The 25,661-nt window shown below is 48.2% G+C and overlaps 9 protein-coding genes and 1 non-coding gene across 10 annotated transcripts; 7 read left to right on the forward strand and 3 right to left on the reverse strand.

Moving 5' to 3' along the window:
• Positions 1-734: 734 nt before the first annotated feature.
• Positions 735-1,817, forward strand: BO94DRAFT_619760 (uncharacterized protein; the record flags this gene model as incomplete). Its single annotated transcript, XM_025616885.1, has 2 exons — positions 735-1,284; positions 1,374-1,817. 2 exons carry the CDS (start codon positions 735-737, stop codon positions 1,796-1,798), a joined length of 975 nt encoding a protein of 324 aa, XP_025473429.1. The 3' UTR covers positions 1,799-1,817.
• A 1,840-nt stretch (positions 1,818-3,657) lies between these two features.
• BO94DRAFT_530048 (C1 family peptidase) lies at positions 3,658-5,659 on the forward strand. The gene is made up of 4 exons (XM_025610593.1): positions 3,658-3,826; positions 3,872-3,960; positions 4,018-4,872; positions 4,921-5,659. The coding sequence occupies exons 1-4, from the start codon at positions 3,709-3,711 to the stop codon at positions 5,353-5,355; spliced, it is 1,497 nt and encodes a 498-aa protein (XP_025473430.1). The 5' UTR covers positions 3,658-3,708; the 3' UTR covers positions 5,356-5,659.
• Positions 5,660-5,891: 232 nt separating this feature from the next.
• BO94DRAFT_t11 lies at positions 5,892-5,964 on the forward strand. The gene has a single exon. It is a non-coding gene; the product is annotated as a tRNA-Lys (tRNA).
• A 483-nt stretch (positions 5,965-6,447) lies between these two features.
• Positions 6,448-8,502, reverse strand: BO94DRAFT_481650 (amidase family protein; the record flags this gene model as incomplete). The annotated part of the gene is made up of 1 exon (XM_025608866.1): positions 6,448-8,502. The coding sequence occupies one exon, from the start codon at positions 8,500-8,502 to the stop codon at positions 6,448-6,450; it is 2,055 nt and encodes a 684-aa protein (XP_025473431.1).
• A 1,980-nt stretch (positions 8,503-10,482) lies between these two features.
• On the forward strand, positions 10,483-11,864 carry BO94DRAFT_506089 (uncharacterized protein; the record flags this gene model as incomplete). The annotated part of the gene is made up of 2 exons (XM_025609560.1): positions 10,483-11,757; positions 11,808-11,864. The coding sequence occupies 2 exons, from the start codon at positions 10,483-10,485 to the stop codon at positions 11,862-11,864; spliced, it is 1,332 nt and encodes a 443-aa protein (XP_025473432.1).
• A 5,352-nt stretch (positions 11,865-17,216) lies between these two features.
• BO94DRAFT_530049 (uncharacterized protein) lies at positions 17,217-17,734 on the reverse strand. The gene is made up of 4 exons (XM_025610594.1): positions 17,673-17,734; positions 17,554-17,612; positions 17,427-17,498; positions 17,217-17,329 (listed from the first exon to the last, which is right to left on the reverse strand). The coding sequence occupies exons 1-4, from the start codon at positions 17,685-17,687 to the stop codon at positions 17,260-17,262; spliced, it is 216 nt and encodes a 71-aa protein (XP_025473433.1). The 5' UTR covers positions 17,688-17,734; the 3' UTR covers positions 17,217-17,259.
• A 707-nt stretch (positions 17,735-18,441) lies between these two features.
• BO94DRAFT_619764 (2EXR domain-containing protein) lies at positions 18,442-20,271 on the forward strand (the record flags this gene model as incomplete). The annotated part of the gene is made up of 3 exons (XM_025616886.1): positions 18,442-18,513; positions 19,407-19,473; positions 19,517-20,271. 3 exons carry the CDS (start codon positions 18,442-18,444, stop codon positions 20,269-20,271), a joined length of 894 nt encoding a protein of 297 aa, XP_025473434.1.
• Positions 20,272-21,268: 997 nt separating this feature from the next.
• BO94DRAFT_530050 (SDR family oxidoreductase) lies at positions 21,269-22,470 on the forward strand. Its single transcript, XM_025610595.1, has one exon. It carries the CDS (start codon positions 21,312-21,314, stop codon positions 22,356-22,358), a length of 1,047 nt encoding a protein of 348 aa, XP_025473435.1. The 5' UTR covers positions 21,269-21,311; the 3' UTR covers positions 22,359-22,470.
• An 87-nt stretch (positions 22,471-22,557) lies between these two features.
• On the reverse strand, positions 22,558-23,403 carry BO94DRAFT_530051 (uncharacterized protein; the record flags this gene model as incomplete). Its single annotated transcript, XM_025610596.1, has 3 exons — positions 23,224-23,403; positions 23,115-23,177; positions 22,558-23,066 (listed from the first exon to the last, which is right to left on the reverse strand). Coding segments are annotated over exons 1-3 (560 nt in total), but the record flags the coding sequence as incomplete, so codon positions are not given.
• Positions 23,404-24,118: 715 nt separating this feature from the next.
• Positions 24,119-25,567, forward strand: BO94DRAFT_592595 (uncharacterized protein; the record flags this gene model as incomplete). Its single annotated transcript, XM_025616151.1, has 1 exon — positions 24,119-25,567. A coding segment is annotated over one exon (1,449 nt), but the record flags the coding sequence as incomplete, so codon positions are not given.
• Between the last annotated feature and the right edge of the window lie 94 nt (positions 25,568-25,661).

Below are 25,661 nucleotides of genomic sequence, written 5' to 3' on the forward strand. Positions count from 1 at the left end.
ATCGCAGTCGAACTGGTGCCAAAGTAGCTTAGATTGTCCAGATAGTCGTAGAAAGAAAGTTCTGGCTGACCCAGGCAGCAAAAAACCTGCTTTGATCTAGCACAGCCAACTATGTGTCAAGGTATAACTCAAGAGCCAGCCGTCCGCGGATCGGCGGTATACCTGAAGATAATGCCTCAGAGATAACGCGATATAGAAACAAAGCGGCTCTTGAATAAAGCAGCACCGGCTTCCAGAAACATCTCAGTGCCCACAATGCAATCCTTGGCAAACCATGGAGCCCAGGTTCTAGCGCCAGATGGTTCCACTAGGCTGGATCGTTGATTTAAGGCTCGGAGCTATGTCGGTCTTAACATCAGGAGCATAGTCTCGAATAATGATCCAATGATGGATGTGTGTAATCGATGCACATAGGTAAAACAAAGGGTCAGAATGAATAACCAATATCAATTCCATAAGATCAGATTCTTCTAACCGAACGAGCCAATCAGATGCCCGAAGTCCAACATACTCACGCATCAGTAAGCGCTACACGGCTGACCTTACAGCAGCTGAGTACAGTCATTGACTGGCTTCAGCCCCAAAGTGGACTACAGCATGCTGTAACTGGCAGTGCTAATTGAGTCACTCCGAATGCCAACAACTGAGCCTCTGCGGGGTTCAGGGTCCAACAGTATATCACCCATATACAAAACTACTCTCCTCCCCTCAATCCCCCCAACCAGAAACCCACTATGTCAACCCTAATCCAAAACCCCGACTACGTCCCCTCAGCCCGTACCTCCCCCCTCGCCCTCAAACTCTACGACCAGCCCTGGGACGACGACAATGACGCCCTCTTCATCAAACACACCCTCGAATTCCTCGTCACCGGCCAAATCACCCCCCAAGAAGCAGCCACCACCATCGACACCCACATAACCACCGACTGCGCCACCAGACACACAGCCCTAATGGCCCGTCCCGACCCACGAAACCTCACTCCCGAAGAAGAAGCCCAAAACCTGACCATGTACCAAATAGCCCCGAACCCCAAAGTCTGGATGGAGATGTTTTTCAAAGCAATCACAAAACTCTGTTCAGCGTTCCCGCCCTACCACGCAGGCCAGAATGCCCTTGTGGAAATGTTCCAGATACTGCACGGGATGGAAAGACATGAGGTGTTGTATGGGCGGCCGCCGATTGACCCGGCGAAGAAGTATAGCACTGTCACGATGTGGGCGCTTGAGGAAAATGATGGCAATTGGGAAGAGTCGGCGGATTATTTTGACTTTGAGATTGTTTGTATGTTTCCCCCTCTCACCTTTTTTTTTTTTTTTTTTTTGTCTGGTTGGTGATGAGATCGAGTGTTAATCAGAAGGGATGAGGGGTAGATGTTCTCGCTCCCTATCGTTTACGGAATTATAACTCTGCCATGGCGCGCCTCACAACCCTCGGTCTTGTGAATTGTGGGTGGATGGCGGCGTTGCGGCACCTTTTGCCTGGGGATTACGAGTATCCTGATTTGATGAAACGGCCGATCGATGGGCCGAATAAGTTGGGGAATTATATGCTTGCGGCGGCGGAGTGGGTGGTTCGGGTGGATGAGTGTCGGTTTGTGTATCGGGAGTGTAGCAAGAGGGAGAGGATTCCGGAGGTGTATCGGGCGATGTGGAGTATGGAGAGGTGGAGGGAGTGGAAGAAGCAGTTTGGTTTTGTGCATGGGGATGAGAGGTTTAAGGAGGAGTATCGGGATGTGGCTGGCCGAGCGTACCGGATGATGGATGAGGTTGAAAATGAGAATATGCATAGTGGTTAATGGGAATACAATCATGTGCTATATCATATATGAGTGACGAAAAATATACTGAGAATTATAGGATATCTCGTAGCTTAGTATGGTAGGTAGCTACTACCCTACATAGAGTGAATCGATGTATTTCCTTTGAGAGACTCAATCAAAGATATACAGTCTGTCCAGGAATATTCCATGGCTTGATATACTATGTTCCAAGGCATCATCCTTCAGGAGGATGGGCTTTCCTTCCATACCCTGCCAATCTCCGAGGAGAGTAATTTCTCATACTTCTAGGGTTTTTCTTCGTCAAAACTTCACTCCCAGTATCGTGGATTAAACGAGCAAGTATGACGACATTCACACATCAATTTTCCATATCAACCCGCTCTCCTTGGGAGGGCGAAGCAGTGAATAATAACAATATAGCAAGTCATGTTATAAGTAAAATATAAAGCCAATCAGAAACCTTCCCGCTGCAAACTTCCCTGTCCCAGGTAAGTCGGCGCTGGAATGGGATTGCCGGAAAATTTCTATATCGGCATCTCGTCATTCCCTGGTACGACGATACTCCGCTGCCAACCCAAACACGGATCCTGGCACATGTGAGACGATTGACTCTTGCAACCGGAATTGATCAGTGATGCTCAACGCTTGACATATGATGCTAGCTTTCTTCACACTGCGGTCCTTGGCAAGCATGGAGCGACATTACACGTGCTAAATCTGCAGAGGGTTACCCAAATAGCCGCGGATATCACCATGACTTCGCAAGACTTGCAAAAAAGGGAGCCATTGGCCCGATATTCCCTGCGGAGAATATCTCACCCATTGCAGCCAGTGCCCGTCACTGCGGGAGCTGACCATCTGTATCCAACGATTCTGCGGGCTTGAAACGGACGCTTACGCCGCGTTGGCCTGATTTTCATCCCTCGACACTCTCCACCTCGCTCTAAACTGTCTATCCTTATACACGCCAATGAGCAACCTGTCCCACCGCGGAGCTTACTCGGGTTCGAAAAGATCAAGATCTGGGAAGCCCGGGGTTGGGATGAGGAAGTACCGGATGAGATGCCGGTCTGGTACCATCGCGATTGCATGATCAACTGTGCTCTTGATGAGAGACTGGCCGAGGCAATATATGGTTACATCGCCCGCCGCCAACCTACCAGACAGCTTCAGCATCTGAGCCTGCACCCTTTGTATGGCCAGCAGTATCAATATACAGCACGCGGACAGCCTTGGTGCGAGGTGGATTCTTACCCGGACATTCCCGTGGAGATGGCTCACACCGGTTTTGTTGATCGTAATTCCCGTGGATTAACGGTGGAGATATTAGACGAAGGACGCAGAAAACGGTGTGGCTGGAAGAGTGAAGATGCCTTGAGAATTTTTGACAGCGCTTGGCCGAGGGAATCTGTGACGAGTTGGACTTTGTAAGATTATTAATTTATCCGTTATATTGCCTTGAATAGTATATCGCATGGATAATGAATGATACATTTGTGGGTTGGACCAGATTAACATCAAGTTAAGGTATTGGTAAATAGAATCCAGGAAGAGACACAAAACCCTGCATATTTCCTTAGTCTGGGGTGAGGTTCACTCACTTTCTGGATGACTCATAGCTCAATAATATTAGTGCTTTAGATGCAATGGCTGCCGCCTGGCATTCGCAAGGATGTCGAGATAGAAGCTCGGCATGGGATCATTCCTTCGCCTTGCTTAGCCGCCTGCAACCCGTCAGCAGCCAACCAACGGTCACCAGACCGATAAGTGACCCGACAAGCCAATCGCAACCTCCGAAGCTATCCTAATCCTGTTCTGTTCCCCGCTCTGGCTCCCCGGGTCCTTTGCTGTGGTGCTTATCACTTATCTTCCCCCATCCCACGGATTCCCCCATCCTGACTTTGCTCACCAACGCTACTTTCATCATGGGAGCCAACTATTCCAAACCAGAGCCCATTCGGGATGAGAAGACTTACCCTAGGAGGGTGATCGAAGATGGAGTTTCTCATGCTTCGCAGGTCTACATTGAGTTGAAGCAATCTCGTATGGATTCCTCATGTTGGATAAGAGAGAGGCTAACAATCGCAGCACCACAATATGAGGAGCGAGAACGCGCCCCCTCTCTCACACTTCAGCGCATAGAAGACTGGAATGAGACGTTGCTGGGCGATGCCAAAGTGAGTGCTCTCTTATCTCCTGTCTCAACCCGGCCGTGCTAACCGTCCGAGCGATAGAACCGGCTCGCCATCTCCAGCCTCGCCACTCAACCCTACACCAATGTCCTAGCAAACCACTCTGCTCTCCAATTCGATCGCCACATCTTCAACCTCAAGGTGCCCGTTGAAGGATCACCGATCACGAATCAACGCTCCTCCGGCCGTTGCTGGCTGTTCGCCTCGACCAACATCTTCCGCGTTCCCTTGATCAAGACATACAACTTGAAGGATTTTGAGCTAAGCCAGGCTTACCTCTTCTACTGGGACAAGCTGGAAAAGTCAAACTGGTTCTTCGAGCAGATCATCTCCACCGCTGACGAAGACCTCTCCGGTCGGCTGGTGCAAAAGCTCTTCCAAGACCCCGTCACTGATGGCGGACAGTGGGACATGGTCGCCAACCTGGTCGACAAGTATGGTCTCGTGCCGCACGATGTGTATCCGGATGCCTACCATGCGCAGAACAGCTCCAAGATGAACTGGTTGCTGACAGCCAAGTTGCGCGAGCAGGCCCTCGTGCTTCGTCGGTTGGTGCGTGGCGGTGGTGCTGGTTTGGCTGAGACTAAGGAACGGTTTCTTCGTGAAATCCATGGTCTAGTCACGCTGCTCCTGGGCCCGCCCCCTAGCCCGGACAAAGAGTTTGTGTGGCAGTATTACGATGCGGATGGAAAATCCAAGGAGATTCAACTCACTCCGCGTGAGTTTGCTCGACAAGCGACGACTTCGACAGCTGCTCGCAAGGCTACCGTTACCCCCTCTCGCATGTTCAGTCTGGTCAACGATCCCCGGAATGAGTATAACCGGTTGTTGACGGTGGACCGGTTGGGTAATATCCTGGAAGGGCGGCCGCTGACATACGTCAACGTGGAGATGAAGGTGTGTACACAGGCAATTATATTGTCAACATGTTACTGACGTATTCAGACCCTCAAGAATGCAGTCATCGCCATGCTCAAAGCCGGACACCCCGTTTTCTTCGGATGTGACGTGGGTAAATTCTCCGATTCCGTTGGGGGAACCATGGATCTCGACATCGTGGATCTTACCCTCGGGTTCAACATCTCGCTGGGAATGAGCAAGGCCGAGAGGCTGGCGAGTGGGGAGTCATCGATGACACACGCCATGGTCATTACCGGCGTCCATATCGAAGGCGACAAGCCGGTGCGCTGGCGCGTGGAGAACTCCTGGGGTGAGGGTGCTGGAGATAAGGGCTGGTTTGTGATGACCGACCGGTGGATGGACGAATATACCTTCCAGGCTGTGGTGGACTCTGATTTTGTCTCGAGTGAGATACGGGCCATTTTGGACCAGAGTCCAAAGGTATTGCCTCGATGGGATCCGATGGGAGTGCTTGCTTAGCGGGAAGAACTAATATGAAACGAATCAATGTCAATGTGTTTGCATTTGAACGGCCGTAGTGGGCCTGAATTGTATGGCAGCAACTCTTTCCGTTGCGCCCGCGTCCTGTCTTGCATGCAAGTTTCAGGGGGGGAGAAATACCACCTTCGTGCTCGATGTAGTGGATACTAGATGATGTGAATTCAAACCGCCACGGATTCATGCAGGAAGATCCAACGTATGAGCTTAGGATGATGTGACGGAATTAAAGCATCGAGATCCTACCTTACTCATCGCGAAGATATAGTTATAGTATAAGACCACACCAACATTCAATCACAAACTCAGTTCTGTCCAACTTCCGTCAAGACTCTTTCAATCTCTTAGTCAAGAGCAGCGAATATCTCCTCCTCCCGGCGATTGAAATTCTCCCTTCGTATACCTTCCACGCTCTGCTGGAGCTCCCAATCAAGCATGGTTTCACCTGGCCTGGAATGCACTGCAATAGCTTTGTTTAGCCTTATTTAACATTAGTACAGCGTGGTAGATATGAACTAGCCCGGCTAGCTCAATCGGTAGAGCGTGAGACTCTTAATCTCAAGGCTGCGGGTTCGAGCCCCGCGTTGGGCTTTCACTTTTTCTTTTTATTCCTTCTCCCTTTTTCTTTTACTGCTACGGATCGGGCCATAGAATTTTACGTCTTGACTATGTTCGCGAGTTTCGTCATCGTCATGCCTGCTCGTATCCTCCCTCCCCCCTCTCCTCCATTGGGCCGAGCAAGTAATTCCATTTTTTGTTCCTGTCCACAGATCCCATAATATTAATCTCAGCCATATCGTTCTCTCACCGAGCAGCCTCACGATCAATGGCAAACTGCACCAGATCAATCTGCCGTTGTGCGGATCCCAACATGCAAAATTAGATGGCCCACCTTTTAAGGACGCCTCGCTCGGACAGATCCGCGTCTGCTTTCCCGGCAATCCAAAGTGGAGCTATGTGGTCCATCAATACACTATACAGAGGGGTTCTCGGTGCAGTTTATATTATATTGCAGTCTATATATCGAGGGTATGCCAATTTTACCAATTAATCAACTATCATGACATGACTGATTCAATCAAACAAGATCAACGAGCCAGATGACCGACCACTGTCAGCTTTGGCGACCACCACCACCATGAATTGATCCCTCGGTACTTTCCCTAGTGGCGGGTATCGGTCTTCCCTCTTGGGCCGTCTGAGACGAGCCGTCCATGTCCAGTTATCACCCTCCCAGGATACGGGAGATGATGGCTCACCGTTTGTGAAGACCCGAAGTGAGCTTATTGCCCCAGAGCCTTCCACATGGCAGGTTCCAGTCACGGTCACCACACGAATGTCCAAGTTCTCGTCGTCCTCGTGGATTGACTCCGTCGATGCAATCTTCAAGTCTGGCTTGACGGAATATGAAGACGACGGACTGGTACTAGGAAGAACCATCTCATCAGTCAGCAGTAATGGTGCCAACGGTGGATTCTCCCTGCGCTTCGACTCAGTCTCATAGGCAAAGGCATATCGCAGGAGATCCGAGTCCTGGTACGCCTTGCCACAGAAGGACAGTCCGACTGGCATCTTTTCCTCCTCCAAATTTCCCATTGGAACAGTGATACACGGAACCCCTAGATGCTTCAAAGAGCGACCGCCGTTGGAATATTTGACTCCGTCTCTCAGTGCGTCAAGCATCGATTCATAGTTCTCATCCGAGTCAGCCAAGGGGACATCGCCATTGGTCGGGAACACCACTACATCGTAATCATTCTCAGTCATCCAGTCCTCCAAGTCTTTCTTCCGCATCGCTTCCAATGCCCTGAGAGCATCCTCACACCCCGGAAGATCAACAGGACCAGTTTGACCCCGTCGCTTCACCACCTCGACCATATCTTCATAGCGGACCTGGTTCTGCGACTCGGTGTGTTGAGAGGGATCATCCATGGGGGCAGTATGCGGATGGATCTTGTTAACGTCGGCAAAGGTGAGACTCGGGATCTTCTCATCGCCATTGCTGCGAAGGAAGTTGTCCCAACCCAGGGCAATCATGTCACATCGCTCAAGAGCCGGCCAATCCTTCGGAAGACCAGGGACGTTCATAGCCTGTCCCGGGACATCTTGTCTGGTGTAATTCTCAAACAGGGGAAAGTCCGTCTCAATGACAGTTGCTCTTAGCGACTCGAGATCTTTCCGTGCTCTGTCCCAAAGAGCCCGGACCCCAGCAGAGCAAGCATTCTTTGGGGTAGCACCCTCAACCCCAATAAAACACCGCGGGACAGCGACTCGTTTGCCCCGAAGCGCGTCTGGATCCTCCAAGGAGTGATAATCCACCGGGCGAATTTCACTAGCCTTCGGAAGGGACACATACGGCTGCTCACGCCAGAAATCCGCATCACCGGCAACGTGATCATCCGCCACAACAACATTAAGCACGTCAAACAAATCCACCATAGTCCTAGTATGAGGAACAGCTTGATCACAAGTGGGATACAACGGCCACATGCCACGAGGCGGGATGACACTGCGCGAAGACGTGTACGCAACCAACGCATTATTAGACGCTGGCGAGCGACCCGATGTGACGGTTTCCCCTGCAAACCCAAAGGCAGCGAAGCCAGCCGCAGTGGAGACTCCACAGCCGTACGACGAACCCGAGGCATACGCAGTGCTCATATACTTCTGGTTGTAAGGACTCTCGGAACGCCCGTACAGACCGCGCTGACAACCCCCGTCTGCCATGGGCGGCATGTTGGTCTTTCCTAAGACGATTGCTCCAGCCTTGCGAAGGGATTCCACAATAGCTGCATCGGAGGACGCTTCTAGGTCGGCGAAAGCAGGTGACCCGGCAGCGACAGTCATGCCTTGGACTTTGTAGCAGTCTTTGACGGTAAATGGGATGCCTTCTAGAGGACGGGGTGGGTTTCCAGCCGCGCGGTAGTCATCTGAGGCTTGGGCTTCGGCGAAGACATTGGAGTTGAGGAGAGAGATAGAGTTGAGTTGTGGTCCTCGGTGATCGTATTGGCCGATGCGATGGAGGTAGAGAGAGATAAGCTCGACGCTTGTGATGGATCGAGTGTCGAGGAGGTGTTTGAGGTCGGTGATGCTGGCGTTAAGGAGGTTGATGGTTGTTTTGTTTGCCATTGTGAAAGTGAAGCTGTGCCACAGTATAGTGATTCCGCAAGAGAAGGGATATTTGGAGCAACATCTCGTACTTATAAAGTCCAATTGTGATAGAATGAAGACTCTGGTGAACTACACAGAATCACTAGACGCCGAGATCGCACACAAACACACTATACCAGGATGCAGATACCAGTCAATTGGTAAGGATGATTATTATTGTCTCAGGCCTGCATTGATTCAGATCCTGTACACTCAATCATGTCAGATGATTCCCAGAGTGAGATACCCTGTGGCCAGTCGCCCCATTACAGCGATGGTACCAGCAAGATACTACACATCCATCCGAGTGATCATGACTGAATTCCATCTCCAGTTGTTTAGATAAGCTCCACTCCAACAGCCCCCAAAGCATGGACCTACCATTTACAGATCAAGTAGCAGTTGAAGCACGCCCTGTGACATGACTAGCTGTGTCACCCAACTACCTCCCAACCACAAAAACCAAAGATCAAGGTCCTCAACGTGGGGGTATCAGCATCTTATTTATAACTGAATTAGTTATTCATAGTAATCTACAATCTCCTCTCACAACATACGATCAATCAATACGCAGTACGGAGCACTGCGCTTGGTAATCGCCCCACTCTCGGGCTTAATTTCAACACCGAGCCTACCAGTAGACAGACACTTTTATTCATTCACATAGGTACTCAGATCCTGACAGGTTTTTAACCAAGAGAAATTCTCAGTAGCACAACAATATACCTACTAAGAAGAAAACAAACCCCAATTCTAAATACCCATATATAGACAGAGCCATCATCCCAAAACCCAATTATAACCAAACCAACCATAATAAGAACCTATTCGCATGTACCTTCCAAACTACCCAACTTAGCCACCATCCAACATTGTATCCTATTTATAACTGATATTTGATTCGATTACTAGTCATAATGTACTCCCACTCTGATTACGCGGTGGATTAGGTACCGTAGGGCGGAGTGGGGAATCCATAGTCTTGGCCGGCTACTAATACGTACTAGTAGCAGTCTCCTGGTAGGGCTAGACGGCGTGTCCCATCGCCACATAAATACGTATCTTATTTCTGGGCCCTACAGCTCCGATCGCGGAGCGGGGTACACCTGGGTCAGTTAGGGCAGTCTGATGTTATCGAGGTGGGTCAGAGATAGTAAAAGGCATGTGTATTGGAAGAGGGGATAGGTGGATTGGAATCAGGGATATTTGGGTATTGTGGATTCTGGGGTTGGAGTTGGGTTGGTTGCTTAAGTGAGCTGGTCTCTAATCGACTTGAAAGAAGGGGCTTATTTATTAGATAGAGAGCATTAGGGGATCTAAGTAACATGCAAGTATACTTGATTCGTGATGGGGTAATAGCCCCAATTTAAGGATAGTGACATGATCAGTTTGGCACGGCAAAGTCCGTCTCTTTATCAAGCACTGGATGGTCACTAGAGAACTATCTATCCAGGCTGAGATGGGAGCCATTGGAGGCAGCTGGTCATGATCGGCCTTGCCAGGGTTACATGATGGGACCCCTCACAGACGCCTTTCAAGAAAGGGAGACGCCCTTACACATGTCTTTTAGTTATTATTGTAATCAGTCTATCTCCTTCCTTGCAATTGCCCCACTGTAATTTTAGCGTTCTTACAGCGTCAGAGACATGCAGTGCCAAGATGACGCGTTATCAGATTACAATAAGTACTTTGATAAAGCTGATTACACTATTTAACATTTTGTATCTTGTTAGTTTAACCTTATTTGTTGGTCCGAATAAAAGTACTTTCATTGACTCACATTCTGTGCTTCATTAGAGGCATCATCCCAGGGGAAGTTTTACAAATTCATAAATCGATATTCAGACAAGGGAGGATTTTATTTATTTGTTTCTTTCCAATACCCATCCTGGTCAAAATATGGTATCGGGTACATTCCCCGCCGATAATATCGGCAATGGCAAAACAAAAGTGGACAATATGATCGATCTCGATCAATCCGAAGGAGAAGTCATTGGGAAGGGTTACCTACAGGAAGATCACGAGCGAGCCATCCAAGGCGAACAACATTTCCATCGTCTTGGTTGGAAACGCCTTACAATAGTGCTAATTGTTCAATCAATTGCACTAGGCAGCTTGAGTCTTCCAGCGGCATTCGCAACAATGGGAATGGTTGCCGGTGTCATACTGACCGTGGGATTGGGAGTCATCACAATTTACGCTAGCTACATCGTCGGTCTGGTGAAGCTCAAGTATCCACATCTCCCACATTACGTTGACTTTGGTCGCCTTCTCATGGGAGGCATTGGGGACAAAATCTTTGCGGTCGCATTTGTGGCCCTCATGACCCTGACAGTAGGATCCCATTGTCTGACGGGGAAACTTGCCCTGGCGACCATCACCGAGAGTAGTGTATGCGCTCTCGTATTCAGCATTGTATCCGCCATCATTCTTTTCGCCTTGGCCGTACCTCCGTCCTTCGCCGAGATCTCCATCTTAGGGTACATCGACTTTGCCTCCATCATAGTGGCAATTGGGATCGTCATGATCGCAACTGGGATTCAAAGCCACGATGTCTCAACAACGTGGTCCGCATGGCCCAAAGAAAATCTAACATTCAGCGAGGCTTTCGTCGCTATCTCGAATATCGCATTCGCTTATGCTTTCTCCTCGGCCCAGCCATCCTTCATGGATGAAATGCACACCCCGAAAGACTTTACCAAGTCTATCACTGCTCTAGCCCTAACGCAAATGACGATATACACTATCACGGGAGCACTCGTCTACGCGTTCGTGGGTCAGGATGTCCAGTCCCCAGCACTGCTGTCCGCTAGTCCTCTTATTGCTAAGGTTGCCTTTGGTGTGGCATTGCCTGTTATTTTTATCTCGGGCTCGATCAACGCCACTGTCGCCTCTCGCTTCATTCATGGCCGGATATATCAAGACTCCACTGTTCGTTATATCAATACGGCTAAGGGATGGATGACCTGGCTAGGAGTCGTGGCATTTATTATTGTTCTCGCGTGGATTGTGGCCGAGGCCATTCCCTTCTTTTCTGAGTTACTCTCTATCTGTGGTTGTTTGCTTGTCTCTGGATTCTCTTTTTATCTGCCTCCTGTGATGTGGTTCTTTCTTATCAAAGAAGGATCCTGGCTAGAGAAGCGGAATATTCGTCTTGCAATCTTGAATCTGATTGTGTTTGTTGTGGGAGTTACTGTGCTTGGTTGTGGGATGTATGCAAGTGTGACTGAGGTGGTAAGTTTATCCCATTGGAGCGTGTTAATGATGGAGACTAATTTTTGTAGATTTCCAAGTTTCGGACGGGATCTATTAATCGTCCGTTTTCATGCAATGCTGGTTGAGAAGTGGGTGTTGATCATAAGCATAGGATACGATTTGTTTATACACTATTCATGTATTTGATGATATCTACGTTAATGGCTTCACAGCTAAGCTGTATAATCTGTAGATACAATCTAATGGCCACACGTAAATTCAATACCTATAAATGGCATCTCCGCTAAAAATAGCCAAGCCCCATGATAAATTTAGTACTGATTCCCTAGTTGACATACCCCACCCAAGCCAATTAGTCTCCACGTTCCTCTAATCCATCGACAACTTCCGGACAGCCACATGCCCCAGATCTGTAACTGTAGATGATGAGGATACATTCCTACCCCTGAAATGCAGGTTCCGTTACCCAACTGCCCCACCAGAAATCTATATAAACCCCTTTGACTCTCGACTTGTTCTCCTTCTTTCCATCTCAGACATCTATGATCAAAATGCATCTTTGAAAATATATATAACATTAACCATGAGGCTATATTTACCTTCACTTGTTGCCGCATATCGTCTCAAATCTCTCCGGTTTACTGTCTGATTCGGATGAAACTGGATCTATATACAGAGCACTCCTTCTGAAGCCTCACTACATACCTTGCCCCCGGCTCTTTATCCTTGGAAGGAAGAGGAGCTCCGGACTGATGGGAGAACCGTACACACCAACCCCCATGTTCTCCGATAACAAAGCCCTGCAGATAGCACTTCACCAGAATCTTCACTGCATGTCCTGACATCGCCGATGCACTCCTCGACTACCTGTTGCGATGTTCATTCAAGCATCGAGCATCCAATTCTTACAGGGTAAGGGACTGAACAGCGAGGTCCCTATTCAAAGTTATCCTGAACGAGATTGCACATGTCTCGGTTGATTGTACAGAGCACAATTGACAGCTATGACCGTGCACCTGGAAATATATGTCCGCATTGCTAGAGAGTCAAGATAGATCAAATCCAGCAGTGGAATCCATGCCTGGATCCAGAAATAGTGGTGCTTGACCATCCTCACCGATGCCTTGATATCTCCATCGGGAAAGTGTTAAGATCATCGATATCTGCTACAATCCTGGGTGGTCGGTAAGAGAATCAACTTCCTTGTTAGCTCTTCGTCACCCAAGGTGGCTTAAAGCTGAAATGCCAGTGTGGAGATGGGCCCACGGGTAGGTCGCGTGTGTGCACCTCCATGTCCCGTCCAAGGTACTGTTATGAGAGTGTGAATCATGGCTTAAACTAAGGAGTATACCAACACTAGTGCATACACAAAGCACGAACTAGCTGTCTTCCTCATGTCTCTGGTTTTGGTTTCGTTAAGATGGTTAGCAAAACATCACAATGCTAGGACGTCATTCCAGGCTATGGAATTAATGGCGCTACCAATACATGATTGTTGGGTGTCATCATGGTTGTCACGGAGACAATAAGATCATCATGGGCCAATTGCTATGTTGAAGAATAATTTGCTTGCGGGTTGCAAGTAATTCCAGATGCGAATATCTCATCACGGATATCGGGTATACTTACAGAACCTCCATCGGACATGTTGTCTCCAATACCATCTCCCATGTCCCACCACAGCGGAGTACATACAGAAACCACTCGTCCCAGGAACTCTGTCCTTGAGGACGCCAAATTGTCAATCAGCAACATTTCATTGCTGAGTATAATGAGAAGGGACGTGGCGAGACTCGTCCGCTGAGTCCAACATTTAAAGCAAAGAAAAAGATCAATCAATTGATCCGAAGTACTATGATACTACAATGCTTGGGATGCGGTTTCATATGTCAACGAAGCTTCTACCCAATTCCAAATCCAAAGCATGGATCTATATATTGCAGCAGTTACATACTGACACGCAATATGGCCAGTCATAGAAGCCTCACTACAATGACTTATGACGCGCTCGTACGACTCAACATATCATATCCTGGGCCGCCTCTAACACAGATAAATAACAACCGAGGATACGCAAACCGAAGCAGTCCATTCATGACATGTTATCCCATGTGCTTTCGCTAAATATCCTCTGTTCTTCTATATTCAGCAGAATTAATTAGCCCAGTCAGCTCACACTTTAATGACATTGGCTCGTCTCTGGAAATCTATACCCGGTATACATCATCGCCTGAGAATTACCTTGATTATCAGCTTCAATAGTCCCGTACTGCCTTTCTGAACCCTACTGCGGTGTACTTCTCTAAGACAATGGGTTTGCCAGAACAAGTTATTCTCAAAATCTGTGCACCTCATGCTTCCGCCTCTTCCCCATTGGTATGGACAATCGAACCAGAGTGTACACGAAGGAGAATGGGGGGTTTGAAGAAAAACAAAGAACAATGTCGAGCAGGACGCGTCTAATACGATGCAATGGTTCATATCATAATCAATACCCTTTCGAAGACATCGCATCTTCAACCAAACACCTGAGCCAAATATCTTACTCAGTAGTACATCGCATCCCACAGTATCAGCACTCACATCCTCGCGCCTAATCACCTTCATCGCCTCAACGAGGATACCACGGAAGACCGACGCCCGAGGTAAATAAACATTACGATAAAGGCCAACAGGATAGTGTTTGTCCCATGCAAGACTTCGAATCTATTTGTTGCTCTCTCTGGCATCACCTCGCGCACATTCACTGTTCATTGGAGGGGGCCTTGAATATCGACACTTGAACGAAGCCAGCAGACCCACAGTGGTCGGTTCTTAGTAGTGCAGAGGGCAGAAACTCAGGAAGAAGGCCCAGGACGTTTGAAGATAACGCCTACCTTGTTCCTCAGGAATTAGCGCAATAACGCCAGAAGAGGGCGGTAGAGGGCTGAATACAGATACCATAAAGCATGCTGCAGATTCGAGTGACTCGAGCGATCAACAATCTCAAGGGTGTTGTTAGTCTTCCCCTTCTCTTCTCAACTGGAATGATCTACCTTTCTCTACTCTTATGTCTTTACTATCGGGCTACGTCCCTACAGATCTGCAGACATACATCCAAACTAGGTCCTGCACTTCACCTACAGAACTCGGTCAAGGCAATCAGACCACGCAATTGTCTTTCCAGAACAGAATCCATTCCCTTCGATCCCTCGACATGATTACTCGTCTAATTCCCTCAACATGGCTCATTCCCAGACATGTGAAGTTAATGCGCCATTTCTGTCAGTTCCACGTTGCGGAGGGTAAATAGGGAAGGACATAATTCCGATCGCAATCATGACGGAGAACCAGAACTGGGTATACCTCCTAGCATACCAGCGCTAAAATACTCCCACTAAAAATCAACGATGGCACCCAGGATATTCCCTACCGTCCAAATGCCAGCATCAGATTACACCCCATCACATTTGGCAAAAGACCAATCCTCACCAAAAAGACAACCTTCAGTACTTATAACAGTAACAACCGGGGAAGCAGACACCATACCTTCTATTGAACTGACATCCTCGCTTCGGTCCTTCCTTCTCAATATCTCCCTCAAAACATCCTGCCGAAGCCTTGCCAAGAGGAAAATATACGCGTTCGGACGCAGCAAATTACCCTGCGTCTATCCGCTGCGGAAGAGACGAGTCCCCCACCTTCTTCAACCGCATATCTCTTTCACGCTGTCTTCAGCATCAAGCTCCCACCTTGTCAACTTGTACCTACCTCTACAAGCAGATCTCCATGAACTTATCAGACAAATAACTACCACTGCATTTCTCATACTATATGTTTGGTGCATTGGGGGATTGGGAAAGGGTTCTTTGCGAAATTGCCCGGCCATGGTCATTGAGTATATCATAGGGATATGGAATGTGGGTCTATCATCGCGGGCGTCAACAACGCTAATGAAGAGGAGAGGATGTAGATAATCGAACTCCGGCGAGTGTGAGCTGAAATGACCTATGGTTTATAGGTTGGTCTTGCGGATGTGAAGATTGGTGAGCGGTGGGAAGGAAAGGGATTGGGTATGGTACGGTATGTACCAAGGTATCGTAACGGGACTATGAAGTGGGGAAGTGGGTATAGCATGAGAGGACTGGTTACAGAGGGATAGAATGGGGAGTTGAGTAGATGGTTGTTTGTTGGGTTCGGGATGATTTGTTAGGATAGTGGATTATATGGGATGATTTTGCTGGATGAAGGGGGAGTAGGGCAGGATGGTTGCAAAAGTATAATAGTCGAAGAAAATAGCTAGATAGACAAAGGAAGGCGCTGAAGCTACACTGGCATCCGCTACTAAACCACACCTTCTACCCACTCAACCTGCATAATTAAGCAGTCTGTTCTATATTACAGATTGATAAATATACATGAGTTATTAAATCACCTCACGTATCTGACACAAGATCTTATCATAATTAAGCTATAAGAAGTAAGCTTGGCTAACATGGTAAACGAAGTAAGCAGAACGTATGATTGGCCCCTACCTAACAAAGAGATCGAAATTGAAAGAACAGACAAAATCATCAAGACAAAGACAAAAAAAGTTATGATAAGAGGGCAATAATGCGGACATTCCGCTGAGTAGCCGTTTGCCAGAGGGGATGTAACTTCCATCTAGACTAAATCCGAGCAAACTCTCAGCCTTATAGGTGATATAAGACATGGACTGGTCATATTGAACAGACTAATCGCTTGGAATCGTACAATACTAACTTATATAATCTTGGCAGGATGTTTACTATACGATATGCAGACATCGTCCGAGATATCGGCATCTTTACATATATTGCAGACTTGTACTCAGTCAACAGATCTTTATAAACTCTGCCATTATCGCATTATGTGCTTTGCTCATATATCCGAACATCTTGCCTCATCACAATAATCAAACTTCCATGGCGTCAAAAGCATTCCACAACCCCGAGCCAAATAATGAACGGCTTGCAACTCTTCCACCCGAGCTCAAGCTCGAGATTCTTTCACACCTGGAATATAACGAAATGAGAGCGCTTGTGCACGCATCCGCTGCTTACCATCGACTATATCTATTAAATCGCAAACGTGTACTCCTCCACTGTCTCAAAATGGCCTATCACATCCAAGTCATCCAGCCTCTTATGCAACACGTGGTGGGCGACACAAGGGCTGCCTCCACTGAAAGATCCTAGGATCACCATGTTTTATAAGGAATTTTCGCCTACTGGCTAGCTAGCCTTTGGTGACCTCGCCTTGTACAGTCGGATTTCTTCTGACTCGGGGGGAATCCTCCTTGTTGAGATACTAGTATAAAGACTGTATCTGATCATAGTTAAATTTTGTGTTTTTCCCCTACGCATGGTTTCGATCTCTAGAAGCTTAACCTGAGTCTGTAGCGGGGCAAAAGGGCTCCCCCAGACAGAAAATTGATCAAAAAAGGAAAAGTCAAATCGATGAGGAAAATATCCATTGTCAACTCCTAAACTATGAACATTACATATCCCTCCATCATCCTTATTCCTGAACATTAACAAGAACCCCCTGAATAACCCGTAGTTTATTGATAGCCACTTCGGTCAAACCCCTAATTCAACAGCTCTTATTAGCCAGTTCCAGACCCCCACCCGGAAAGCAAAGGAAAAAAAAGAAGCGTAGAGGAGAATAGAAACATGGCAACTCACGGAACGAAATACACAGGCGGAATGGTAGGTGTAGCAATCCACTGGTTAGACCCAGTATCTTCCCTGATAATGCTATATCAATCTTCAGCAAGGTTGTCCTTTTTGGAAAGCGCTCTGAACAACCTACGTATCGACCTCTTGATGGTGTGAGCCAAAACCATCCGGAGTAAACTGAATGTTAACACTCTAAAGCGGTATTGTCAGGTCCAACTGTTATAGAAGGGCATTATAGCTGGGGGGAAATACCAGCCGAGTAGTCATGATGAAAGGTTTGAAGAGTGTGTCTTGACAGTAGAGAAATATAAACGGATGTTGGTTTGATCTCCAGAAAGTGAGGATGCACTGACGTATTTATAGGAGACTTTCGCCTTGCCCCTCACCAGATCAGAGGAATACCCCTCGTGCCTCTCGAGCAACAATTGCGCCATGATACAGATCTATCACATCTCGTTACCCCTCTGAAAAGCTATTCTGGCCCGTTCCGGTGATCTATACCCCATCAGACATAGTTCATCGATGCTCAGATCCCGAGATCCCGCCCAGGCCTATCACCTCGAGGGATCTGTACCATAGTGGAGACTATCCATCAGGTGGGACCATAGATTGAGATCTCGACTGGCCGCGCCCGGAAGTTCAGCTAAGCCATACCTGTGTTGACGTGGCTTGGGAATGTGAGGGGTTTATTCCTTGGGTGGTAGATGATCTATTCTTGGCGGATAGGATCTGGTCGTTGGGTGTGATGAAGGGGATCTATCATCCGTACTCGTGCGGAGTATCCACGATTAGAAAGCGTCATGATCGCTTTCGGTCATGACAGGGAATTTCCCTGGGTTGTAGGGTGGTAGCCGTTGCAATGTAGTATTCTGGGTTTAGCGCGTCATCATGGTAAGGAACTTATGGTCTGAGGAACTCGGATAGGTTCATTGAGACTTTTCCTGAAGTGGGGGTTGTAGCCAAATCACTTTATTTACCCAGTTGGAGGACTGTCCGTGCTACTTTCGGGGTTTTATCCAAAATGTCTATCAATTGGCTGAGCGGATCTCTACTGGATCCTCTTGGCATATACGAGCATCCCCGCATCTCCATGGTATGCCTTTCTCAATCTTCCGCTGTAGGTGCTCATTTGCAGACGTAGAACAGAAAGTGTTGACAACATTTCATTACCTCAATCTTTTTCAACACACATTGCCATCAGATTTTCCTGGGTAGCTGTGTGTTGGGCGTCCTGAAGCTCAATAAATGCACAGAAGAATTTGGCCGCGGGACGCGCCACGTCAAGCGCTCGGAATCAAATTCCTCGCTTGTGTGGGGATCAGCGTCTGTGAGCAAGACTTGGCGCCTAAGTTTACTGCATCGAACGACTGATCCTATCGGCGGGTTCCCTGGTCCGCGAATCATTCATCGTGCAAGAGCTTTCATCTTGCGGGCACTCTGACCCATGCCTTTTAGGCGGTGATGATCATTGTTCTCCGTTGTGTGAGTAATATGTCATAATAAGCTGCATATCAGAATACTTCTAAGATCTTTAAGGTACCTAAATACCCTAACCACGCCAATCATTCTAGTGACTCTAATCAACCTAATTGTTCCAAGAACTTCAATTTTGAAGCTTTGAAGAGAGGTATTGTTAATTCATACTTTACTATACAAAACAGACAATTAAATACTGCTATTTTAGCGGGTGTGCCAGACGAGTGTCAACAGCCACCCTGAGTGTCCTTCCAAATTGAATCCTACCAGCAACGAGCTAGCTTACCAATTCAGCTATCTAACAAAAGGCTAGATTTCCGAGCACAGTAGCTCAGAACACGCATAGTTATAAACATTACACACATAGATCCACTGCGTTGAACCATGTAAGGACCCCAATCCTCACGAGCAAAATATCGAGTAAAAGGTGCCCATCCGTAACCAACTACTAGGCAAGCCCCAATGTCCACTCAGCCATACCGCCCCACTCTGCCACTCACAGCCAACTAGCGTCGCAAATTGTGGCTGACAGCACTGGTGAGATTGAACAGCCTCACCACCGCCACAATTCAGCCTTGTATGATCTCCTTCTTAATCTCACTCACTTAATCACTCCCTAGATTCTATTCTCAACCATTCCTCCTCTACTAACCCACCCACCCATCCAAACCATGCCACCACCAAACCCAAAACCAACACTAACTACATTCCACCCCTTCCCCCACCTCCCCCCGAACTCCGCCACCAAATCTGGCACCATACCCTCCCCCATCCCCTCAACTCCCCCGCCCTCATCCCCCATAAACCCAAAACCTGGATCCCCTACCCCATCCCCCCCACCTCAGAACTCTACCAACCCACCGACCCCGACAACCTCGAAGTCCGTTTCGAATTCTCCCTCCTCGACCACATCCAAGTCACTACGCCTTTATTCGCTGTGAATAGGGAGGCTCGCGCAATTGCACATTCCTGGGCTCAAGCCCAAAACCTCTCTGTTCGCCAGATCCCATCGAACCAAACACAAACAGAAATCTACACCCGCCCTTTCAACCCCCATATCGATATCCTCTACACCACCTCCTCTAACATCCTCGACTTAATTCTCGGCCCGTTCGACCGTCTTGACGAGCCAGATTTAAGTGGGAAGGGAGCTCGGTTGGATTTCGAACTCAGGTTTTTGGCTATTAGTGAGGATGTGGTTTGGGAGGATCCGGCGTTGGTGGGTGAGGTGTTGGAGATGGGGGTTATGCCGGAGGTGGTGTACGTGGTTTTGGGGGGGCAGCCGGGGTGGAGTGTCAGTGGGGTGGGGGTGCAGAGGTGGTGGGGGTGGAGGGGGTGGGGGAGGGAAGGGGTTGGGGGTGTTTGGGTGGGATAGGGAGGGGGGTTGTTTGAGTTTAGGGGGAGGGATGGGGAGGGGGTGGGGAGGAGGAGACGAGGTTGTATGAGAGGTTAGGGGAGGTTTGTGAGGGAATTGCGAAGGTGTTGAGGGATGGGTGGAGGGAGAAGGAGGGGTTTGAGGTTCGGTTGGTGAGGGCTGTTAGGATGTGAGGTTTTTTTTTTTCTTTTTGCTGGGTGTGTATGTGGGGGAGGGGGTATTGGTTTGGAGAGATGTCTGAGGGTGGAAGGGAGTATATGTATAGTAGCTGTGTACTATGGCTTCAAGTTGGAATTGTTAGGTGTCTCTTGATCTGTTTCTTCGGGATGATTGTCTTCTACTATATGCAATTATGCATGCCCCTCAGTCGGGTCGGGCCGCTTGCCGAACCAGCTGCTGCAGTGAAATTATTTTTTCCGGTAAATCATAATTTTGTATCATTTGTTCAGGGTAATAGGGTGCAAAAAGTATTTACTTGAAGACATGTTGTAGGAAGCAGTTACAAAACATCATACTCGCATGAACTGTATTGAGAAGAAAGAACGAAAAGCGGAATAGAGGAAGGGTACATCAGATAGGGTGATGTCATAAATTGCTGCTCATCAGCCAGATCTAGAACATCATCCTATTATCAATGACTCACAAGATACTCCATAGATGATCCATCATCATTAGCAACTCACATCTTAAAACCTAAACCCGTCGTGCAAATCTCCACCCAATGGAGATAGCGGCTGACTAGCCGCTCCTTCAAGCAATCCTGCTGATATCGCAAGGTCTACCGCTTTAAACCAACAAACGGGGTGCTATTGTCCCGCCCCGAGCAGAACTAGCCCCGGGAGACTACCCCAACTCTTACCAATCACGGTGTTAACCGCATGCCCGGACCCGCGATCGGACCTACGCGGCGATAATATCGGCGTTATCAAATATCGAGAATAGGTATATAACCTTCCATCCTTGTTCTCATCAGGTCAAATCTATCCTCACTACATTCCATTCCATATATCTAAAGCATCCAACCTACCAAAGAAAGAACAATGTCTCGTATCCTCGTCACCGGCGGCAGCGGCTTCCTCGCCAACGCTCTCATCGACACACTCCTGGCCCGCGGCCACTCGGTGGTAACCACCGTCCGCAGCCCCGAAAAGGCCCAACGACTCCAATCCCAACGTCCCGAGATCCCCTCTTCGCGCCTCTCCTTCCAAATCGTCGAGGACATCTCCCAACTCAACGCCTTCGACCAAGCCGTGGTTAGCGACCCCCCTTTCACAGCCGTCATCCACACCGCCAGCCCCTTCCACTACAGCATCGACAATGTCAAAAAAGACATGCTCGATCCAGCAGTCAACGGCACCGTGGGAATCCTCCAATCCGTGCACAAGTATGCCCCCACAGTAAAGCGAGTCGTCATCACCTCGTCGTTCGCAGCCATGTTCAACGCCTCGAAACCAGCGAGGTCAAAATACTCCGAGGCGGACTGGAACCCCGTCACGTGGGAGGATGCTGAAAGTGCGGGAAATGCACAAGGTCAGGCGGGATATCGGACGAGTAAGGCGTTAGCCGAGAAGGAGGCATGGGGGTTCATGGAGAAGGAGAAGCCTGAGTTTAGTTTGACGGTGATGAATCCGTCGTTGATTTTTGGGCCGGTGCCGTCGTCGTTGAAGTCGTTGGGGGAGGTGAATACCTCGAATCAGAGGATTAGGGATTTTGTGGATGGGAAGTTTAAGGAGAAGTGTCCGCCCACGGGGAGTCAGTTTTGGGTGGATGTCAGGGATGCGGCGCTGGCTCATGCGGTCGCGGTGGAAAAGGAGGAGACGGCGGGGAAGAGGTACTTTTTGACGGCGGGGAGCTTTTGTAATGCGGAGGTGGTGGAGGTGCTTGGGGTGGAGTTTCCCGAGTCGAGGGAGGGTTTGCCTGAGGGTGAGGCGTTGGCGAATGGGAGGTTTCCAAGTGGGGGGCCGAAGTATGGATTTGATAACTCGGCGTCGATTGAGGGGTTGGGACTGAAGTATCGGTCGTTGAAGGAGAGTGTGGTAGATACGGTTCTTAGTTTGAGGGCTGTTGAGAAGGCTTTGGCGAAGTGAGGGTGCAATTGGTTGCATGGTGGGCGTATAAGGTTTTGTCTAGTTCTTAAAATAGAAAGATTGGTTTTGTTTTATTGAGGTGTCTGATAAAAAATTGCATCGTTGATCATTGGAGAAATATAGTGACTGAAGTCATATAGGATACGCCAGTTTTTGTAAATTGCCGTTGGTATTCATTAGCATGTGGGGATATTAATGTCTCAAAAGTTCTATTAGATCGATTCATATCTATCCATTCTACCCTGGAATAATTCCTCAACATCATGACAGGAGTTAAATTATCATCAGAGCCTTCACAGACTATGGTGTATTACTGCACATGTCATAGAGAACAAAACCCAGACACAGTTCACTCTAGCTAACCCAGCATCTAATCAGAAGGAGCAGTATCCTTGACAGTAGGATAGTAGTATCCACTCTCATCCAAACTTGAAGTATCCCAGTAAACTTGATACACGTCCGAGACGTTCGTTTCCTTCAGACGGAAAACATCAGACAACTCGCCCGACGACTCCTCCCACATGAGATAGGAACCATAGAAGATGAAGCTATCCGTAGCAGCATCAGAGGGAGTGTCAATTCCGTAGCCGGTGAAACCAACAGGCAGGATCTCGTCTGCGGTCGGGCGGATATAGAACAGAGTATCGGAGTCGAGAGTGACGCCATCAGTGGTGGCAGTGGTTACCAACTCAGTGTCGGTGATCACAACTGTGAGTGCGGTTAGAAATTATTTGAATTCGAGAGAAATAGACTAACAGGTGACATCGGTAGTGACAGATCCATAAGGCCAGAGGGATGAATCACCGGCATACGCAAGACCTATGCTCAAGTTAGCAGTATTCCTTTGGAGCAGAGAAAAAAATACCATCAGAGTAGAAGAACTTCAGTCCGCGAGAGGCCACACCCCAGGCATACAAACTGAAAGATCCGGTAGGATTACGCTTCTCCAGACTAGAATCGACCTTGGCAGACGGGGTGGCAAAGGCACCAAGGGCAAGAGCCAAAGCGGAGACAATAGACGACTTCATTTTCAAACTCTCCAGGGATATTGAGTGAGTAATTGGGAACTGAGATTGCGAGGAACGATCCACCTTTTATAATCCAAGTCCTTAGTTATGGAAGTTCATTCATCCATAGTTCGCCCCACCACAGGCTACTGCCTCATTCTAGATTCCTGGAGCTTTGGGGTCCAAAAAGATCCAATAGTGGGCCAGATGCCTTGATCCTGTTGTTCTATGACTCGTATAACCCAAGGTATACGTACGCCGACCAACTGCATACGGATTAGCCGAGACTAGCGCTGGAACCGCCGGCTTGGCTGAAGAGCCACTCGGAGTTTCCTGGATGCGGCTCTTTGCTAGATGATGGTTTGCTCCGTTGAGCCATATACTAGTTTGTGTTGCTGTCACTCACTCTGGGGTAAACTCGGGACAGTCTACACTGAAAGCGGAGAACCCATGCAATGTAATGCTTACCTGATTCTTATAGCCTAAGGCCAATCACCATAAGATGGTATAGAGCATGACGCCATCGGACCGGATGAACCTGTTCCGGGGTTATACAAGCCCCTCCATCACAACCTCACCACCTCATCTCATTCAGACTACCTAGGTAGCGGAGATATTCTGCCTTTCTCTGCCTTCGTCGTGCTCAGTGTGCCTTATTACGATGTCTTGAAGGCATGTGTTGAACATACGTGAGGATGGTAAGAATCAGATCAAAAGGAACTCAGCACCTACTTCACCTGGTTAACATCCGTAGGGAAATGGTACCGTTCATATCAGAACACCTTAGCCCAACCAGGACGTCCCGAGGTTAAGGAAAACATCAGGGAACTTATTTGTCTAACAATTTATGATGGATGGGAATGTGTACCTTATCCCAGTCCTCTTGATATCAACCTAGGCTCCGCATACCTCGTTGACAAGGATCTGGGACTCTTCACGGTTGACCGATGGGCTGTGGATGTGGATGAAGGCGGGGATTCAACCCTGTTTCGACGAACTACCTTGACAAATCTTCCAACGGGCGATACATTTACACCAGAATTGGCTCTTGAGTCTTTCCATGGTGTTTTCTTCCCCCAGAACTTCGACGACGACAACGGAACCCAAACACTGATATACGAACATCTAACAATCAATATGAGAAAGCCCACGTCTTTGAACGAGCTGCAGTTATTGTTTATGAATGACTTCATCGCCAAGTGGGGGCAGAATTGGAACGAAGCGCCGAGAAAGAAAAGAGTAACCCCTCTGTATCGTTCCCTATCTATTGTTGTCCTACGCATCGCAGCATGGGATGTCGAAGTGCAGGTGCCCAATTACAACCTCAAGGGTAAAGAAGTGACCATTGTTCACCACCCGACATGGCCAGCTCCCTCATCCGACGTGTTCTGGTTCCATGGCTTCCTCATCGTCCTACATGAGGATATTAATGCTATTGGTGTGGCCATCAAAAAGGCGCAATGGTACTTGCCCCGTAACCCGCACAGGAGCCATGTTACGCATATGATCCTCATGGTTTACTATGATATAAGGCTCATCGAAATATCCTCTGGACCTGTTAAATTGACCCCTGTTATCCCTCTCATTCGCAACTGTGCACCAGACTATCCTAAGCCTGGGTCTCGAGTTTTAACATCAATTCTATCTTCGGCCGCTTGGAAGCCACTGCCTAAGTCAAGGCTCCCCCACCTCCCGAACGAAATTCTTGATATGATACTTGAACACTTATCGCAGAGAGATATTGTATCGGCCGCCCAGGCATTTTCGTATCTAACTGAATCGTACTACTCGCCTGGAAGGCATTCCAGTAACTTGCGAGTTCGAGACTTCGACCGATCAATACCATGCTGTGGCATTTGGGACCAACCTGATACAGAAGGCTTTTTTTGCTCGACTTGCTATAAGTGGTATCACAGAACGTGTCTTGGTCTAAGTCTCCAAGCGTCTAGTACTAAGTACGTCTGTTACACTTGCGAACATCCTAAGCCAGGTGGCATTCCAATGACAGGAATGGTCTCTATAGCTTATGGCTTTAGCAGACCATCCTGCAACATCACCATCAATGGTGTTAATAGGAGCCTCCAATTATTTACTTCGGGCCGTGATGTAGAGGATACATCTCAAGTTGGAGGTCCAATCTGGCAAATAAGATACACCCTTTCGTTCGGGGACGCTTTCTCTGGACTGGCTTATGGGTTTTAACGATGAATGGCCTCAATGCTTTTGACGGTCTCTGGATGAAGCAGACGAGGACTGGGATCTCAACATGCACAGCCGGGAAAAGTGAGGAAGGAGA

The sequence above is a fragment of the Aspergillus sclerotioniger genome (genome assembly GCF_003184525.1).
Source record: "Aspergillus sclerotioniger CBS 115572 chromosome Unknown BO94scaffold_1, whole genome shotgun sequence".
NCBI lineage: Eukaryota > Fungi > Ascomycota > Eurotiomycetes > Eurotiales > Aspergillaceae > Aspergillus > Aspergillus sclerotioniger.

Coding starts and splice junctions, on each gene's coding strand:
- BO94DRAFT_530048 (XM_025610593.1), top strand. CDS start 3,709: ATGGGAGCCAACTATTCCAAACCAGAGCCCATTCGGGATGAGAAGACT. Junction 3,827..3,871: donor CATTGAGTTGAAGCAATCTC/GTATGGATTCCT, acceptor TAACAATCGCAG/CACCACAATATGAGGAGCGA. Junction 3,961..4,017: donor CGTTGCTGGGCGATGCCAAA/GTGAGTGCTCTC, acceptor TCCGAGCGATAG/AACCGGCTCGCCATCTCCAG.
- BO94DRAFT_530049 (XM_025610594.1), bottom strand. Junction 17,499..17,553: donor CACCATCAAGAGGTCGATAC/GTAGGTTGTTCA, acceptor AGATTGATATAG/CATTATCAGGGAAGATACTG. Junction 17,330..17,426: donor CCGCCTGTGTATTTCGTTCC/GTGAGTTGCCAT, acceptor CTGTTGAATTAG/GGGTTTGACCGAAGTGGCTA.
- BO94DRAFT_530050 (XM_025610595.1), top strand. CDS start 21,312: ATGTCTCGTATCCTCGTCACCGGCGGCAGCGGCTTCCTCGCCAACGCT.